At 40.4% G+C, this 19571-nt stretch overlaps 2 protein-coding genes across 6 annotated transcripts in view; one reads left to right on the top strand and one right to left on the bottom strand.

Moving 5' to 3' along the window:
* The window catches only part of CRBN (cereblon), a 21503-nt gene extending 18406 nt beyond the window's left edge, over nt 1-3097 (top strand). For both annotated transcript variants that reach the window (XM_084766005.1, XM_084766006.1), the window contains exons 9-11: nt 95-159; nt 735-866; nt 1777-3097. In XM_084766005.1, coding sequence (XP_084622131.1) covers nt 95-159; nt 735-866; nt 1777-1957 — 378 coding nt within the window. In that variant the 3' untranslated portion in view covers nt 1958-3097. The remainder of the gene's footprint in view (nt 1-94; nt 160-734; nt 867-1776) is intronic.
* TRNT1 (tRNA nucleotidyl transferase 1) lies at nt 155-17668 on the bottom strand. Of its 4 annotated transcripts, none has more exons than XM_084766009.1 (9): nt 17586-17668; nt 16764-16936; nt 13785-13978; nt 11224-11362; nt 7264-7390; nt 4767-4960; nt 3901-4154; nt 3481-3762; nt 155-924 (listed from the first exon to the last, which is right to left on the bottom strand). In XM_084766009.1, the coding sequence occupies exons 2-8, from the start codon at nt 16909-16911 to the stop codon at nt 3514-3516; spliced, it is 1305 nt and encodes a 434-aa protein (XP_084622135.1). In that variant the 5' UTR covers nt 16912-16936; nt 17586-17668; the 3' UTR covers nt 155-924; nt 3481-3513. The 4 variants fall into 4 exon arrangements, with proteins under 4 accessions (XP_084622135.1, XP_084622133.1, XP_084622134.1 ...); XM_084766007.1 differs by having other exon boundaries at nt 17547-17647; XM_084766008.1 differs by lacking the exon at nt 17586-17668 and adding an exon at nt 17465-17559.
* Nucleotides 17669-19571: the final 1903 nt, after the last annotated feature.

Here is a 19571-nt window from a genome sequence, read left to right on the forward strand (position 1 = left end):
CTAAACTTGTCTGGTTGGGAGTGTGACATACAACCCTAGAGAAGTTTCTTCATGATCTGGATAACATGCCTGTTTTTCCACGGAACCTTTTCAGTGTACTTCCCTTTGCTGTAAACAATGTCAAGAAACAGAAATAACAACCAAGAACGAAATATTTAGGTAAGTTTTTTATTACATTTTTAATCTACCTCCCACAATATATTTCCAACTTCACTTTCAGAATCTGTAGTGTCCTACTTTCCTTATTTCCTCCAATGCCTTAAAAATATACCCAATAAAGAACATAAACACAGGGAATTACTTCAGTTTGGGGTAAGGCTGTCTTCCAGTCTGGAAACATCCACAGTGTCTATAAAATACTTTGTGCCTCAATTTTTGCTTAAAATCTGAGCTAGTCTATCATCTTCTGACATGTGAGTGCTTCAAGCATTCTATTTGAACCTGCTATGCCACAGAGGACCAAACTAACTCTTCAAAGATTAATAAACGTGACCTTTTCACTAGGCTTTGTAACACTGGCTTATTTCCTGTTGAAGCAAAGAAAATTTTGAAGCCAAAATACAATATCTGCCAAACTCCTATATACCATTCCTATATTTTACACAAAGGCATAGAACCTAAAATTCAAAGATTAGAAAGCATAATTTACACCCTAAAGGGAAAAACAAACAAACAAACTGGGATTACTATTTTTCTTTCATTGTCTTACTCTGGATCTTGCTTCTTTGTGGCAGTTTATCCTTGTGTGGTCCAATGGCAGCATATGTGAATCCTCATGGATTTGTACATGAGACACTGACTGTGTATAAAGCGTCCAACCTGAATCTGATAGGCCGGCCTTCTACAGTGCACAGCTGGTTTCCTGGGTAATATGGTTGTTTAATCTTTTTTTCTTGACTCTTCATTTAGTCCTAAATGAAGCTTCTGGAAATGATACAAAACAGGTCAGGAATAGTTTAATTTTAGCTTTATCAATAGGTTAAAATGAATTTGGGTGGTGGGGCATGATTCACTCCATTCAGTGAAAACTGAAATTTTGTCAGCTCATTGTAAAATTTTATTGTCCACTGTAACTATTTACAACTATTGATGTGATGTGTATCAAAGGCCTTATAGAGGGACATAATGAGATGTAGCAATCCTGCTTTTATTTTTTTTTTCTGGCTTCTCGAGATAGGGTTCCTCTGTGTAGCCTTGGCTGTCATGGACTAGCTTTGTAGACCAGGCAGGCCTCGATGCCTCTGCCTCCAGAGTGCTGGGATTAAAGAGGTGGGCTACCATGCCTGGCTCATTCTAGCTTGTTTGGTTCTGGGTCACCCTTTTACACTGGGAAGTGGCAAAGGAATTACAGAGTAGTGACTTTACTTGCTAATCCCTACATTTTAAAAAGTCCTCCTATTTGCCATCATTCTTGAGGACTGTAAAACTAACATTAATATGCTAGTGCAAGCACTACATGGAGAATCCTCTGCCTGATTGCTGGCTTGAGAACAAAGTACCTTGTTTTCAAAGTTCAAGCTCTCCTTCCTCTACTTCACTTGTGTCTTTAAGATTGCTGTTCTCTAACAAAAATGTAGGAGAAAGCAGTGATGCTGAAGCTGGAGCAAACCAGCAACATAAGCCTGCAGAAGTGAATTACCAAATCATATCAATACAGTATCAAATTATGACAGGTGGTTTTATAAACTTAGGAGGTTTCAAAGAAATTGCATGACAAGCCTAGACCAAAGGTGAAAAACAGATTTCCTTAGCTTGTGTCTTTCCTTCACTTTACAGGTATGCATGGACCATTGCCCAGTGTAAGATTTGTGCAAGCCATATTGGATGGAAATTTACAGCCACCAAAAAAGACATGTCACCTCAAAAATTCTGGGGCCTAACTCGCTCCGCTCTGTTACCGACAATTCCAGAGACTGAAGACGAAATAAGTCCAGACAAAGTAATACTTTGTTTATAAGCACACCTGTAGGGATAACTTCCTAACCTTGTTTCCTCAAGTCAGATCTGCACCAGACATCACTCCCTGTGATGTATGTGTGTGCTGGGTTACAGCATTTGACTACCAAGTTCACAGGCAACTTGTTCAAGGGATGAAAAAGCAGGATAAAACATAAGGTTGGATTCAGAAGTATCTCCTTTTAGTAGCTTGGTGCCATTAATTACCCTGTTGAATATATGCCATTGCTAGGATAAGAAAACACCGTTGAAATACTGGGGCTATGGAGCAGGGTAGGAGAGTGGCACCACTGCGCTAGATAAAAGCGCTCCAGAAGCTGAGTTGGCAGGCACAGGACAGAAGCAAGGCAGTGTATATTATTTTTAAAGGACATTGTTCCTTATAATTTTCTTTAGCTTTGTGTGAGATGCTGATTTGTAAATTTTGAAAAAATTAAAGAGTAAAATAGCAGTTTGAGCAGAAAAAATAGCATTTTGTGTATGTGCACTATTTATTTGATGACTCTGTCATGTTAAATAGTAGTATATGTCCATTTTGCATTTCATTTGCAAATATAAGTGAGCAGTATATGCTTCTGGGATTATACCCTTTAGAAAGAAAGCTAAAGCAATTGAGCATAATTAAAACTGACCAAAACTAATACCTATATCCAAATCTACACTGTTGAATTATGTCAAAGTTGATCAAGTAAAATATTTAAAGTGTAGGAACTACAGTAATAAAATGCAACTCAAGAATAGGCTGTGGCTGTTCCTCAATGTCGCTTATTTTAAAACTCCACTTTGGTTTCATTCGAGCCACAGTCATGAAGTGAGAGAATTCTGCCTTTTAGTTCAGCAGTGTAATGTCAGCGCCCATATATTGTTTAAGGGGATCTTACACCTCAAAGCAGCTTTGATGTTACTCCATCTGTATACTTCCTGCATAATCATGTAGGTGGGGTGCCAACAGCAGAAACTCCAGGTATTTACTGACCTGGGTAAAGTAGATTTTGAGGCTCCCCTTTTCCCCAACTTAACCCTATTCAACTTCCTCACAGAAACTGAGTGGCTGTGCAGAAAGGAGAGTTAATATACAATGTCAAAATCTAAGCCATATCTGTCTAATTAATAAAATAAAGATTGTTTACTGTCTTTGTCACCTAGAAGTCTCAACACCAGCCCCTAAGCTTTGCATACATATGAAATCAGAAACAATCCTGTGTAAATGAATGCCATTGTGGACTAATTAGTGTTAAAATTCAAGAAACAGCTAAGACAGCATAACTAAGTAGTTGTTTTAGCACACACAGTGTTTTGCTTCAACAATTACCATGTTTTAAGATCAACAGCCAGTCTAAACAAGTAAAAGCTATGACTTTTCTCACCTGGCACTCTTCCAAAAGAGTTGGAAAATTCAGAGTTAAACTGTACTAAAAGGAGGTAGACTTGAGCTTAGAATAGAAGTAACTGAAAACACTGAGTTTACTACTGCTGTTTCTTAAATTTTAAGTGAGAAACAGAAGGAAAGAAAACCAGTCTTACCAAGACTTTCCACTGTTTCAAACAGAGCTCATTTTAGGACTTCTTTATGTAACTTAGAAGTTCATCTTTTTCCATTTGGTAACCACTTTTCTTCCACTGTTCACGCAACTGCTGTAACAGGGCCCCAATTTCCTTCCCTGAAGAAATGCCCACTTTCCTGATGTCATGTCCACTCACAGGGAACGGCGGGACAGACCACTGCTGCATCTCCTTGAGAAGAGCGTGCTCTCCTTGGTACTTCAGCAGCTCACACACACGGACAGGTGCATCCGGTTCCCTAGACTAAATGACACAGAATTTTACACGTATTAAACACAATTTCATTCTACTATTTAAGTACTTACATAAAATCTAGTTTGAAAAAGTTACTTATCCAGTTAGTGAAGAATTACTTTCTGACCAAGCCTAATACATACTTACATCTATAACAAAGTCTTGATATGGTTTCAATGGTTCTGAACTATCTGTTGCTTTAATCAAATCTTTCCTGTTTTTAACTATAAATAAGCCCAAGTTTTTCTCTTCTTTTGAAATTTTCAATCTCAAATCCAGTTTTGTGACATCATCTTGTACTCTGAATAAAGAGGCCAAAAGAGTCATTGGTTTTGGTGAAAAGCCTTCAACATTTTTACTGACTTTGTTGAATTCTTCTAGATTTGCAAGAGCAGGTAAACCTGTATAGACCCAAAAAAAAAGTCGTTTTGTTTTGTTTTAGTTACAAAACCCTCACTCATCTCTTAAACCATGTAGTTTTTAAAGACTGCATAGTGTTCTTTCTCCATTGCTTATTATCAGCCCATCCATCTGTCACTCTCTTAACTCCTAGGGAAGCCCTATCACATTCTTGTTTTCCTGAGCAGGATGTACCAGGAGGCTTGGGAGCTGTGGTCACATCAGATGCCTTCTCAGTCATGCTCCTATCTGTACACATTCCCTACTTGGTAATGTTATGTTCTTATGAATATATTGGCTACAATTACTGACTTTCTGTATATTAAGTACTACTGTGAAAGATTTTACTATGCATTAACTTACTGCTTCCACTGACTGTTGATGATAAACAACCCAACCTACAAAGCCAGTAAGTGGCACAGCTTTATCAAATTCAAGTGTACTCTCTGAACTGTTCTTTACTCATAAACTATCCTAATCCTTGATCCCAGTGTTTACCTTAGAATTTCATTTCCCCACTTAACTCTATAGCCATGTAACACAAACATAATACTCGTGTACTTTACACTAGGTGTTTTGTCCCTAGAGATTCACATTGTATAACCTGTTCTCACCTATGTGAGGAGCCACATCAAGATCATACATCAGGTGCATCAAATGGTTTACATGGCTACCAGTAAGAATTTTCTTCAGTTCTACCCAAATTCTCTCGCCTGATATTCCAGCCAAGCCTTTGGCATTTTCTGCAATTGCTTCCAGAGTCTCATGGTCATGGTCACCAGGATTGTCGACAATTCTGCCATAAAACCTGTAAGACATTTGATATGTAACGCATTTTTTTTTAAGTTTACTACTAAAAACAATAATAACTACCCTCAGAGTTTTATTACCTCTGTGCAGGTTCATAAAATACTTTCCATTTTTACTATGGTTGTCCCAGATACCTCTAGGTGATGAGTCAACAAAGCATAAACAGTGTTACAATTTAAGTCTTGCTGCTTGATTTGCTATTAACAGACTGTTTACATATACTCAAGTGTAGGAAACTTGGATTTATTGACAAGATATGCTCTGTTCCACAGGACTCAGAGTGGTCCCAACTAGTGAACAATGAATGTTACTAGATGTACACTGCCACATGGGGTTTGTTTGTTTTTGTTTTAGGATAGAATTTGGATTTGTAAAAAATCACTAAGAACCTGCTATCCTTCCTCTGAGTGCCACCAGGCCTCCCCACCAAGGGGACGTGATCAAAAATGGGACACCAGAGTCCACATGAAAGTCAGACCCCACTCTCCACTCAACAGTGGAGAACGTTCTGTCCATCAGCTAGATCTGGATAGGGGTTTGAAGTTTACTGCCTATATTGTCCTTGGCTGGTGCCTTAGTTTGAGCAGGACCCCTGGGCCCAGATCCGCACGTCATAATGTTCTTCTTGTAGGTTTCTAGGACCCTCTGGATCCTTCTATTTCCCCATTCTCCCATGCTTCTCTCACCTAAAGTCCTAATAGGATGTCCTCCCCTCTGACCCACTTTCCTGGTTAAGTGAAGACTTTCATGGGATATGCCCCTTGGGCTAGTGTCTCGATATAAGTGAGTATATACCATTTAACTCTTTTTGCTTCTGGGTGAACTGACTCATTATAATTTCTGGTTCAATCCATTTGTCCACAAATTTCGGGAATTCCTTGTTTTTAATAGCTGAGTAGTATTCCATAGTGTAAATGTACCACAGTTTATTCTACTGAGGGACATTTAGGCTGGGGAAGTCTCCCTCAGTCAGACATAGGGAGGGGAGTAGGGGAAAGCGGGAGGGAGGGAGGAATGGGAGGATACAAGGTGTGGGATAACAATTGAGATGTAATATGAATAAATTAATAAAATATTTTTAAAAACATTAAGAAACTATCAAGACACAACCTATAGAATATTTGTAAATGGTACATCTGATGAGAGATTATTTAGCTTATAGAAGGAACTCAAGAAATAGCTGCAAAATGCACATGCAATTACGTGATCTCATTCGAATAAGAATGGCTGTTACCAAAGATAGCAAGTGCTAAAGAAGTTATATAGAAACCCATGTGTAAAGCTACGAAGAAGTAAACTAGTACAGGCACTGGGGGAAGTATGGGGACTCCTCTGATAACCAAAAAGAGGTCCACTTTAGAGTTTATATGTCCAAAAGAAGTAAAGTCAGTACCACAAAGTGATCCTGGCTCTCATGTTCACATTGGCTCACTTTGGAAAATGCAAATGGCCAAGAAATCAGACAGGCTGTTGATCAACTGACAGAAAATGGAGCACACTGAAAATGTGCAGTGGCCTCAAACTCAGTGTAGCCACGGCTGGCATTCAACCCATGACCTTCCTACCTTAGGCTCCCTCAGTGTTGGGATTCAGGCATATGCCACCACTCTTGAAGCAACAGACAGAGTTAGAGTTAAAGTGTTAAAATATCCAGACACAAATATATAATATCACATGTAACCAAGAAAGCCGAGGACTAGGATCTGTTAGTTGACCTCTCCGTGGGCACTACATTACAGATAAACATGTAAGATGGTATCCTCATCACTGCTGCACAGTATAGTGACTACAAAACATTCAGAGACATGCTTAAATTACAATGTATCAGGACATTACACATACATATAATAGCTTCTGTTTATCAGTTAAAAATCTACAAAAATTCAAACCACATTCAGCAAGTCCATCCAACTGTTAAGTAGATTTATACTCTGACTGCTTTAGCACTCATGTTGTTTTGTGGTGAGGTACTACATATGTTCCAGAGCATATCGCACTCTTAAGCTTGTGAGGGCAGACACTTTGATCAGAGCACTTAGCACAGCGCCTGGCCTGTGGTAAGGATGCAGGCCTTCCTAGTGAAGGAAAAGCACTAATAATTTACAGCTTTGATACAGAACATACCAGAGAACAGTCTAAATATGTGTACTTCAGAAGGGTGCTACCTCATCACTGAGGACAGGGACTTGAGATGTCTCTATTTTGTATTCCTGCTGTTATGTACTAAACAAAATGGGATTGTGCTCAAGGGGTGACATTAAAAACTGAAATTTCCTATTGTTAAAATTTATAAATTCTTACCTGAAATATCTTAGAATTCGAAGATAATCTTCTTGAATTCTCTGTTTAGCATGTCCAACAAATCGAACTTTTTTATTTTTTAAATCTGCATAACCATTAAAGTAATCAAACAGGGTCCCATCAAAACCTATTTATTAGAAAAGAGGGAAGAAAAATCATTAGCAAGGATTTAGTGGGAAAAAAAATCATCTGAAAGCTACCACAAACAGCAAAAATTCAACAAAGGTAAGAATTAGAACAAAAATACAGGTATTAGTCATATTCATATATATCACTAGTAAATGAGAAACAGAATAAAAGACCACTTTACAATTGAAAAGATAGAACCTTCAAGAATACACAAATTCAATTTACCACACTTGTGTAAAATAGGAGGGAGAGGCTGATTTTCATGTTACACAGAACATAAAGAGCAGAGATAATCTTCTAAACATAAGAGTTAATATTTCTAAAATAAATATACCAGGACAGGCCCTGCCTCAAAGGAATAGGTGGAAAGTAATTCAGAACAATCATTACCCTTTTCCAGCCTCTACACACACACACACACCTGCATACATTCAGACACAAGAAATTAAATCTTAGAAAAATACTGTTGCAAGATATTTGATCTCATTGTGAACCATAAAAACCTTTTTCCTGTTTGATGGGGCTCAGCCCTAACACATACCTTTAAGCCAAGTGAAATAAAATTGATCCTAGGTCAAGAGGCAGAGCAAGAAACTGGCTCACAGGATTAAACAGCAAGGGGGGACTCTGATTGAGTGTATTTAAGACTAGAGAAAAGAGGGTTTTGGTTTTGTTCTTCTGGGACATAAGCTGAGTAGGAAGATGAGCTTTCTCTGCTTTCTCTCCCTCTCTGAGCTGGTTTCATCCCTGCATCTGGCTCCTGAGTCTTTATTGGGAAAATGGAACGATTGGGATTTCACTGTAGTTTTTACAAAAATAAAACACAGTAACAGACATAGTAGATAAAAACATCCATGTCATCTATGAACTGCTGGAGTGAGTGATGGGCTGGCCCTGCAAACCAAAGCTGCAGGATCTCCATGCCACAGGCCAACAACAGGAAATCCAAGGAGTCACCATGAGAATCCAGTACTGATAGTGTAGCAGGAGCCAGGGTCCTCAAACCAGACCAGTGACTCATTACAATGAACATTTTTAAGTAAAGCTGTTTGGACAAAATGGGAGATTGTGACAGACAGTAACACCCGGCTCCCATGTCAAGATTTTTTAAATTGGTTGTTTTTGTTTTCTTTGGAGCAGGTGGCACCGAGGTTGCAAAGGTGGAGGGCAAATACGCAGGGACGGGAAGATGAATGGGATTGGGATGCATGATGTGAAATTCACAACGAATCTAAAAGTTAAAAAAAAACTTTGAAAATACAAATACGCTTATCGGGGGGGAAAACATCTTCCAGAAAATTACAAATTCTGGAGGAAATATCTCAGTATGAAGAGACTAATAACTTAATTTCCCAAATATGCAAAAGCTATTTTGAAATAAACAGACCAAGATGGCAAAACACCTATTAGCTCAGCATTCAGGACACAGAATTTCTAAGATGGCCTGAACACATACTTAAACTACAAAAACAGAAAGTAGATCTCATAACTAAACAAGTTAAAAAATAAAATCCAGAAATCTTAAAAAATAACATTCCAACCTTAGTCACAGTACAAATTTCTGATAAGTTTTTCAGATTTCTCTCAGAGGGATAACCACAGGCTGTGACAAAACAGGCAATCTGGAATCAACACTAGACTCTGGGAACCTATTACTCCATCTCTCTCTCTCTCTCTCTCTCTCTCTCTCTCTCTCTCTCTCTCTCTCTCTCTCTGTCTCTCTCTGTCTCTCTCTCTCTCACTCACTCACACTCACACATACACACACACACACACACACACACACACACACACACACACACGACTTAACTATGATAATTCTGTCACTAACAAGCAGAAGGGAGTTGTTAAAACTACTCCTAATAGCTTATAAACCTTCAGTATTAGAATGAACCACTCATCTTCATTAGCCTGGGATTTTCCTAATCACACATTCCAGGGATAATCTCAAACCCAGATCACTAGCTACTTATCCCAACAACTCAAGAGAAAAGAAACACTAAAAGCATTCATTCAGTTAAAGCATCTTGACCCATGGCCCTGTGAGATATTTCACCCTGCCATCAGGAGAAACTACCACCATCTTTGGAAAATGACTGTCAATTTAGCTGTTTTACATTAAATGCTGCTTGACTATTCTAAAAGCAACAGCACTGGCCAGCTCAAACATTAGGCTTTAAGTGTTTCCAACTGTTTTGAATCTATACATAGGCGAACTACTGTACCAGAAGCATCTGGATTTATGACAATTTCTAAAAGCACCATATAAAAAAAAAACAGAAAAAAAAGCGGGGAGATGCTAAACAAGCAAAATAAGACTACAGAGTGTATCTGTCTTCAGATCCTTGTTCTGCCAGACGTTGGTGGCACATGCCTTTAATCCCAGCACTCAGGAGACTGAGGCAGGTGGATCGCTGTGAGTTTGAGGCCAGCCTGATCTATAAAGTGAGTCTAGGACAGCCAAGGCCACACAGAGAAACCCTGTCTCGAAAAAACAAACAAAAAAGATCCTTGTTCTAATGCAAGGTCTGCAGGATGACTCTCTTCCCAGCTACCATGTGCAAGCCCCTCATTTCCATCTCTAGTACTACAAAAAGCAAAATGAAACAGGAAGAAAATGCCTTCGGAAGCCAAGTAACAAGCCATTTGTGGCCGTACTTTTAATGCTTGAACCAGTAAGACTTGAAAGAAGCCTGAACAGAAAACTAGGCTAATGAGAGGGTAGTTATCATTGTTTTGCTCTAATTACTATTTTTATTTAAAAAGAAAGAAAAAAGACTGAAGATTCAAAGAGCATGGCCTCTGGAGCCAGGATGCCTCAGCAGGAAACCTACGTGTACAGCTTACAAGCTACACCTCAGTCATGTTGCCATGAGTTAAATGGCTTCCTAGAGTTACTGAGCAGATTCAACTTTTGTAACATGCTTCTAACTGTGCTGGGCACATGCTAAAGCTCAGCAAACTGCACCAAGACTAGCTTTGTTTTATATGAAATACCACAAGTATATTGAAAACAGTCCTGTTAGGCAACATTATTAATTGTGTGTGTGTGTATGTATGTATACAGCATTCAGTATCTGGCTCCCTACGATCATAAACTGCCTTGGCTTTGGAAGTTCCTACCATCACTGATCAGACTTAACTACAGCACTTAGCAATTCTACAGTTTCATGTATCCATCTTGCCTAAACTTACTTTCTCGGCCCATGAAGCAATAATCAAACACAGAGACTGTGTGAAATTTAAAGTATAAAAGCTGATGTACCAGAAATGGACCAAAATGCTATGCCAACTCACCTCAGGTCTTGAATGTTTCTCCTCATTTCTAATATCACGGAAGATTATGCTGACGTGTTTCATTACCTACGGCAACTCAATTGCTGATTCCTAGGATTGGATGCTAACAAAGATTCTGAGGTTGTGTGTAGAGTCAGGTACAAAGATTTGAAAGCTATTTGCCATTGTGCAGCAAGAGACCCGAAAAGAGGAATGAGTGGACACACATTTATAAAACAATGTAGAGAGAATGAGTGACATGTGATACACATTTTCTTGCCCTGTTTAGTACAGTAAGTTAACAGACAGAATGTGCATAAATGTATCAGGTACTGTTGCTAAGCACTAACAGGTACCCTTAATCTTCGCTACAGTACTACAAAGGAAACCAACAAAGATACTCCCGTTCAAAGCTAGTGATGCTGGTTCCAGCCAACAGGCACTGATGAATTAGCACAACTTAAAAGTTGGACATTTCCACCACAGCAGCAGTTTAACCCAGAGAGGAAGCAGGACAACGAGTTAAAGTGCTGTCTTATTTTCTCAAGAGATTACCTAGAAACATAGAGTTTATGGTAAGATCTCTTCTTTCAGCATCTTTCTGCCAATCAGTTGTGAATTCTACCTCTGCATGTCTTCCATCAGTGGTGACGTCAATCCGGAGTGTAGTAACTTCAAAATTTTCTTCATGAAGCTGCAATTAAACATGTTTTTGTTGTTATTTAGTGAGTGTGCATGTCTGTGCCACAGCCAAAGACAGCTGGCACAAGTCTGTTGTCTCCTTCCACTACTGGAGTTTTGGAGACTGAATCAAGTTGTCAGGTTTGGCAGCAGGTGCCTTTACCTATCACAACAATGGCCCCCACAAACTCTTGTTTTCTTCTTAGCTAATTTTTAGTTTCACCAAATATTTTAAGGCAGGATTGCTGTGATACCTGCCAACTACTCTATTTGAAGTCCATTACTATAACTTGGTACATAAACATAGAATTCAAAAAAATCCAAAGAATAGTTTCTTAAAAATATCCACTCTGATTAGGATCAGTTTCCCACACAAACATCCAACTCTGAGAAGTGGGAATAGGGTGGCAGGAAAGAGGCCTCAGTGCACTGGACCCAGATTATTTCTATTTCAGAGCAAGCTACTCTCTTAAATACTATTCAACAGCTCTGGTCTGCAGAGCCAAAGACCAGTTTCTGCAACATATAACCCTGAGCAGCAGACTGAGATGTAGCAGCTCAAAGTGCTGTGTATCCTGGAAAGAGCTCACCTCCAGCCGTGAACTCTGCTAACAACATGATGCGGGCTATACATTGAGAAGGATCTGGACATGGATGGGATGTGGAAAGAAGCAAATTTCAAATGCGAACTCATCTGATCATGACCAATGCTGCACTGACAAAATGGCATATTAGTGGGAGTCAAGCACAGAGATTTTTTTTTTTTTGACCAAAGAGAACTTTAGGACCTCCTCATTAGAAGTTTGTTCTTCCATTTCTCACAGTTTCACATACTTTTTCAGATACAGAGCTGTATCTATATTCTCATTATAAAGTAAGGCTCTTGAAGTACAATTACATATGAAATAAAGAGAAGGACTTGAAGTAGGAAAGCTATGTGCAATTGTTAGAAACAAGTATACTTTCCCTCCCTGTACAGTGTAGGCAAAAAAAAACCTTAATAAATAAATAAAACTTGGGGCACCAGAAACTGTTGATAGAAGAAATGAAGCACCACAAATGAAAACAGGATTAAGTGGAAGTCAATAAGACTTGTCCTCTTAAAATACAACACAACTGAGCTTATCCCTGGCACAACCCTGGGGGATTCTGATCTCTAAGGAAAACTCCTAACAGCATCAGGAGCACTAGCTCACATTTTTCATGAGACGACCAACAACAGGTCACTTTGTGGAGATGAGGAGCACATCATGACATGACACTGTCATCTGCAAATGCATCCAGGAGGCCTGTCTGGTCAGGACTGGTTAAGTGCATCATTCAAACAGAATGAAAGCCATAGAATATGCACATTTAAGGAAAGCCATTAACAGAAAATTCTCAAAAAAAACCCACTATGTCAAAACTTTATACCTGATAGCCTATGGAATATAAACATTGAATCTGAAACAAGAACAGAGCAGTGTGAAAGAAAAACAGTCCTGTGCCACATAAGGACACTTTAAGAATGGGCCTCAGCATATGCTATGACAAACATTTTACAATGTTTGTGGCAAAAGCATACCACACATGCAGCAATGTATAGTTCATACTTTACTAATGACAAGCAATTATTTCACTCTCTTGTCTTTATTAATGATAACAGACAAATGGTACTAGTTTCTGTATTTACCACACTACATTTTTTATAGTTACTTTAATGTATGTCACATGTCATTCGTTTAACAGAGGACGTATGTTTTAAGAAGTTTGTTGCTAAGCAATTTCATTAAAATTTAAGTGTTTTAAAACTTTTTACAATAACTTGAAACATAAGATACAACTATAAAAATAGTTTATGTCCTATTGTAAACCATATTCCTCATTTTAAAACAGATTAGTTTAATGCTATGGGGACGGAAGGGGAAGTGAGGGTCAGTAACACTGTTGTCCACCCATATCCCAGCCCACTGGAACGCTGTTGTGGAGTTACAGATGGAGCTGGTCTCTCCCATGATAAAAGTAGTACCTTGTGGAGTAGGTCCGGAGAGACTTCTGGATCTGGTTAAAACGTATTTCCAGAACCAGGTGTAAATAACAGACATAAATGCTAAACCTGAACCTGAAGTAACCCAAAACTATAGTATCTATACCCTGGAAAGATGGAGGAATATATGGGCTTGCTCTGGAGAGGTTCGGCAAGGAACTATACCACAGGATTGAAGACCACCTTCAAAATCTCCAACAGAGGACTTACTTGGTTTTGCCTCAGAAATTTTAGAAGTGGCTGGAGTAACACACTTACATAATAAGTAGCTCCATGGAGGAGGATGGAGGATTCCAGAGGGTCGGTAGGATTCACTGACATTCCTATTGAGACTTTTAAAACGTTGGATAATATGTTAACTTTAAGTGATCACAGAAGTGTCAGAGCCAGTAAGTTCAGCTTCACTCACCCTGGCAGTGATGGTCCCATGCTTCTCTCCTTTGTTGTTTATCATGCGAATGCCGGCTGACTGGAACATCTCCTTCATCTGGGTAGGGGTGGCGGTGGTGGCGAAATCCACATCTTGAGGCTTCACCCCATTGAGTAAATCCCTCACTGCTCCCCCTGCTATTCTTAATTCATGATTCTCTTTGGCAAATAATTCTGAGGAGAGAAGGTTTCAGTTGGGTTTTGTTGTTGTTCTTTAAGCACAATGTGATTCAAGACCAGTACTCACAAAAGCAGAGTCTTATCATCTCCTGCAGACAGTGGAGCACACTGAACTGAGCAGTCACGTGTATGAGAGTGAAAAAGTCCTGAACATCTGAGATGGTTCATCTACAGTACACTGCTCCTAAGAACTTTGAAATTTTCTTTCTGATCCAGAAGTTAGTACAGAATCCAAAGATACCTTAGCATCATCACTATGAGTATGAATTATTATCAACAGAAGAGCAAGCACAGTGGCCTCCGTAGGCAGCATTCTTCCTTTACTGCAGGAAGTGGCTTGATGTGTCCTTGTCATCAGCAAACCCATCCCTAACCACAACACAAAATGTAATCCTCAGCTTCTGCTAGTGTCCCATACTCTTCTTCCGCCTATTCTTTTCAAACCGTTCGTTCATCCCCTCTCTGTAGGTTTTCTGAGATGGCTTGACTAAACAATCCTGCCTTACGTAAATGGGGGCTCTGTACAAGACACCACTTCCATAAACCCTCTCCAATAAAGTTTCACACTCCCTTAATTCCCAATCAAGTCTCCCAACCAATGCCCCAGTTGAGAGTCTTTAAAATGTAAAAATCATGTCCACAATTTTCATAAAACTAACGGAGAGTTCCATGTCCCAAACAACTGAAAAGCTGTCCAAACTGGGATCTATCTCCCTTAACACCCAGGCCGGTCCTCTACACTCTGGGCTTATTCTGACACAGGGCTCTCGAATGTCTTCATTTATCTCCTTGACCCAGTGTCACACCACTGGCTCCTTAAAGCTAGCCTCTATAGCCGGATTACTCTAAATCACCAGAGTAAATAACACTAGGCAGTTCCGCCTCCTACAGATTTGCACTCAATGTCCAAAGTCTCTCACATAATAAACAAAAGCTCCCATATCTAACTTCTGCCTCATCTCTAATCCTAGCCTCACACGTTACCTAATGAAACTCTCCCTGTGGTTTCTTTCCAACTTTGCATTGAGTACATCACTCCAAGCTGCTTCCCACCTTGGTCAATCCAGCTGGGTGGTCAAATGTCTTGTCCAGTAACATCAACTAGGAAAGACATTACTTCCAGCTAGCAATGAGAAAGGCTTTAAGGGTGTGGCTCCTGGAGAGATGACCATGCTCCACACTTAGGAGTATGTGAGTAGCACAAATTGAAGCTGATGGGTTATTTAAAAGACAGACAGACAGACAGACAGACAGACAGGAAGCTGGGGGAGTAAAGAAGAACAAGAGTAGTTAAGGTGATTATGCTAAAATTGTATGAAACTTTCAAAGAATAAAAATCTATTTTTAAAAAGATATTTAAGAAACTATACTATTTAACAACTTAAATATTGTTTCTAGGTGGGGGGGGGGTAATAGGGAACAGGAAAACTAGGGGCTGGGAAAGGATATGAAAAAAGAACACATTCAATCAGCCAAACTGAGCTCTTAGATCTGCAGTGTTCAAGCAGAAACTGCCAGCCACTGTGGTTACTGAGCATTGGAAATGGTGAGTCTGAATAAGATGTGCAGAGGCTTAACTATGATGCCTGGATAACTATTATTTTTACCTGTTTCTTTTTATTTTTCTTTTGGTCAGAGAATTTCTAGCATTTTTCACAGTGAAAATGGCATCATTAACTTGCACTTAAACAAGCCTCTACCTCACCTAAAGAACTTAAAAGAATGTTCTCCTCATTCTTTTCGTAGGTACCAAAAATACCATCGTCTCATTTCAAGAGTACAAAAGTAGCCTTGGGAATAGCACAGTAGGTTTAAAACAACGTTTCCCCCAGTTTGTTCAACAGAATTAATCTATGGAGTGAAAACAAAAGAAAATATATGTTTGTCCTTCTGAGAGTCAGTGGACTGTAGGACAGAATCCCAGCATTTGTATTTTAAAAGTACTCCAAGGGCCTGTGAGATGTTTGTTATTCGTGTGTAAAAGTCCCTGTCACCAAGCCTGATATCCTGAGCTGCATCCTGGAGCACACACAATGGAGACTACTGACTCCTACAAGTAGTCTTCCAACCTCAACACAGAGCACCCTACTAACTCCAGTAATAAAAGGGCACATCAAGTGCTGTGTATTCCTGGAAGCCATTCTTGACAAATCCCCTCAACACAGAGCATGCACCCTACTAACTCTGGTAATAAAAAGGCATCTCAAGTGCTGTGTATTCCTGGAAGCCATTCTTGACAAACCCATAGGCTTTGCATTGCGGCTACGGGATGCTGCAGCATCATTTGCTCACATAAAGACCAATGCTGACCAAACTGTGACAACAGCACTTTTCTGTTTGCCTCCCAGACAAGCCACACATAGAAAAAGAGGAAATCGTTTCCATGTCCTTCTGTTTTCCCAGAAAGCAACTATACAAAGGAAGAAAAACGTAGCTTCACTGTTTACAAACTGGATGACATCAGACTCTGAAATTTCAACTCTTAACTCCTTCAGTTTATTATTAGGCAAGCAGACAAGGCGCTTCACTTCCTAAGCAGGTGTTTCCTCTTCCAATCAGAACACGTATCTAAAGGTGTTGGGTCTCATCACATAATGTATGATAATTGGGATTTCTTGGGGTATACAGCTGTGTTTCATGTTGCACTGAGCTTCCCACTTTTTCTAGTGATCTGGGCTTAAGCTTTTCAATTCATCCCAAGTAGGACGGAAAGTTGCCTGCCCCTTACTTCTCTGTGGTGGGCAATTCCAAAGCCCAGAAGGCAGCCTTAACCTCTCACCTGTAAGGCTCTTCAAGCCTTCTGTGAAGAGCGACTGGAATTCTGGAGACTGCAGCTTCATTGTAAACAGGTATCGCTTTAGGAGGCACAATCTACTCCAGCTGCAGCTCAGGACCTGCCTGTGCCAAGGATACAGGCGCCTGTGCATCTGGAGACAGTCACCGACCACACATCTACATGGCAAACACATAGGTAAGCTAATTAAACTTCAAAATGGGGGCGGACAAACACTGTCAGACAGCCCAACAAGCAAACTCATCTCTCCGGATAACCTGGAAGCCCGTTAAGGAACACTAAACCTCTCAGATGGCAGTACCCAGTTCTATACTCTTGCTACGTTTACTATATTGGAAACAGGAGGGGGGATGCCAAGCCCAGAAAATGAAATATTTGACTAGCGCGAACTACAGACATCCAGAGCACGTCAGTTACACGTGCACATCACCCTCGTCCGCCTCAAGGTTACTGCCTTCAAAGTTGGAACTTGGCGAGGTTGCCCCAGCGTTTCTCGCCTTCTGCTCGACATCCGAGAGGCGGCAGCTCTTAACTCCAAGAGAACTATCGCGCCGCGGAGCCAGCTACCCACGAGAAGGCCACGAGTCTGAAACCCTAGCTTTCGCTCCTAACTCTAAAAACCATGGAGAACCCGCCCTCAGATACGGCCGCCGCACACGAATCAGTGAAAAGAGACGGGGTGTCACCTAGAGTGGGGAGCAGCCTCTACCTCCCGCCATCTACCTAGGCCGCGTTCAGACGCACGCGGCACACACGAGTCACCAGTACCTTAGAAAGGCTGTACAGCTACCCCGAAGGCCCGCTTACCCATCCCCGGCCCGGGCAGCACGCGCACTTCCGGGTCGCGTCTCAGTGACGTCAACACGCACTAAGGAACCGCAGCGAATGAGAAGCCACGACAGGTTCCGCCCACTTCCTCCGGGAGAGGCCAGGTTTTTTCCAAGTAGCCCCACTTCGTCCTGCACCTGCGTGCAAGACAGGCAATGTTCCAGGTACTTAAAGTACAGAAAATTGGCAGCGTGCACCTCTTGATGCTTGAGACCTGCTCAACACGCTTTGTCCAAGCAATTACCAGCTTAGCGTGACCGTTGCAACCTAGTTTGGAAGCTTCGCCAGGCAACGTGAAAATACTGGATTTGATTCAGTACTTTGCAGAATGGAGAAATTGCAGAGTGGAAAAATAGATACGTGACTTAAATTCCTCAATCTTCCTAAAAGTTTTCCTTGAAAACGGTATACGTCATAGTAATTCTGTATTTTTCTATCACCCGGTCTCTTATCTTCAGGGAACATGGGTATTTAATCTTTGAAACGACAGACAGCTTGTCCCACTCGTGATTCAGTGACAGACACACTGATGCCTAAGAGTCCAAAGCCTAAAGGGAACAAAGGTCAGATCCCTCGGCTTTATCCCTGCACACTAAGTAGATATTAGGATAAATTCTATAAAAAAGAGAACTGCGCTAAGGTAAGATAAAATGTTTAATGTGACAAACTCAATTTCCAAACTAGTATCAACGAGTAACAAAAGTAAAATAAAATATTAGCAAACTAAATCCCACACCATACACAGAGGACTCATCCCTGTAAGTCTGTTTATTCCTAATTCAAGGAATCCAAGTTGGAATTAATGTCCAGAAATCAGTTGAGGTAATTCATCATCCCAACAGACCCTAAAAGAGCCATAGAGTCGCCCAAGAGACACCAAAGAGCTTGTTTTTTACATTCACTCAGAAAATTAAAATTTAAACAGGACTTTCTTTTTTTTTTTTTTTTTTTTTTTTTTTTTTTTTTGGTTTTTTGAGACAGGGTTTCTCTGTGTAGCTTTGGCCATCCTGGACTCACTTTGTAGACCAGGCTGGCCTCGAACTCACAGCGATCCGCCTGCCTCTGCCTCCCGAGTGCTGGGATTAAAGGCGTGCGCCACAACGCCCGGCTAAACAGGACTTTCTAAATAAAATAAAGGGCACCTGAATAAAAATCTACAGCTCCCATCAGATTGAGGAGAATTTGATTCATGTTACCTGTAACATTTGGAAAGTAGCAGCTATTCAGTATAACTGTCCTTGGGGGCGGGGCGTGGGGGGGAGGCTGCACAACTGATGCACCAACCCATGACAACGCATGCAGAGAACCAAGACCCTCTGTTCAAATGTAGCTGATGGACAGCTCATTCTCTGTGTGTATGGGGTGTAGGGGGCGGAGCAGGGACTGACTCTGATATGAGCCCTGGTGCTGGTGCTTTGTTCACTTCCCTTGGCAGGGCAGCCTTGCTGGCACATAGAGGAAGGGGATGCAGGCTATCCTGATGAGACCTGATAGGCTGTGGTCAGATGGTGGGGGAGGAGCCCCCCTTGCTGCCACCCCCTAGCCCCACTCCCACCCGGTCAGAAGTCTGGGAAAGGGGAATAGGGCAGAAGAGAGAGGGAGAGTGGGAATGGAAAGATAAGAGCAAGGGGATAACAATCAAAATGTAATGTGAATAAATTATAATAAATAAATAAGGTCTCAGAGTACAATATAACTACACAAGAATTCTACTGTAACATTCTATCAGCAAAACATACTAGGAAAGCATCCATAAATTGTATATAAATAAAATATGTTGGAATAAATGTATAGTTAAAAATGTACAGATATTCAATATCATCAAAAGGGTAGGGAAATGAAAATCATATCGAATCACAATTAAAAACTGACATGATGTTTAAAACTGAAAAATCCGGCACTATTATGTGTCAGTAAGGATATGAAGTGAGCAGACTTCTCATACGTTCTTGAAAGAAACAAATT

The sequence above is a fragment of the Acomys minous genome (genome assembly GCF_964271855.1).
Source record: "Acomys minous genome assembly, chromosome: 17".
NCBI lineage: Eukaryota > Metazoa > Chordata > Mammalia > Rodentia > Muridae > Acomys > Acomys minous.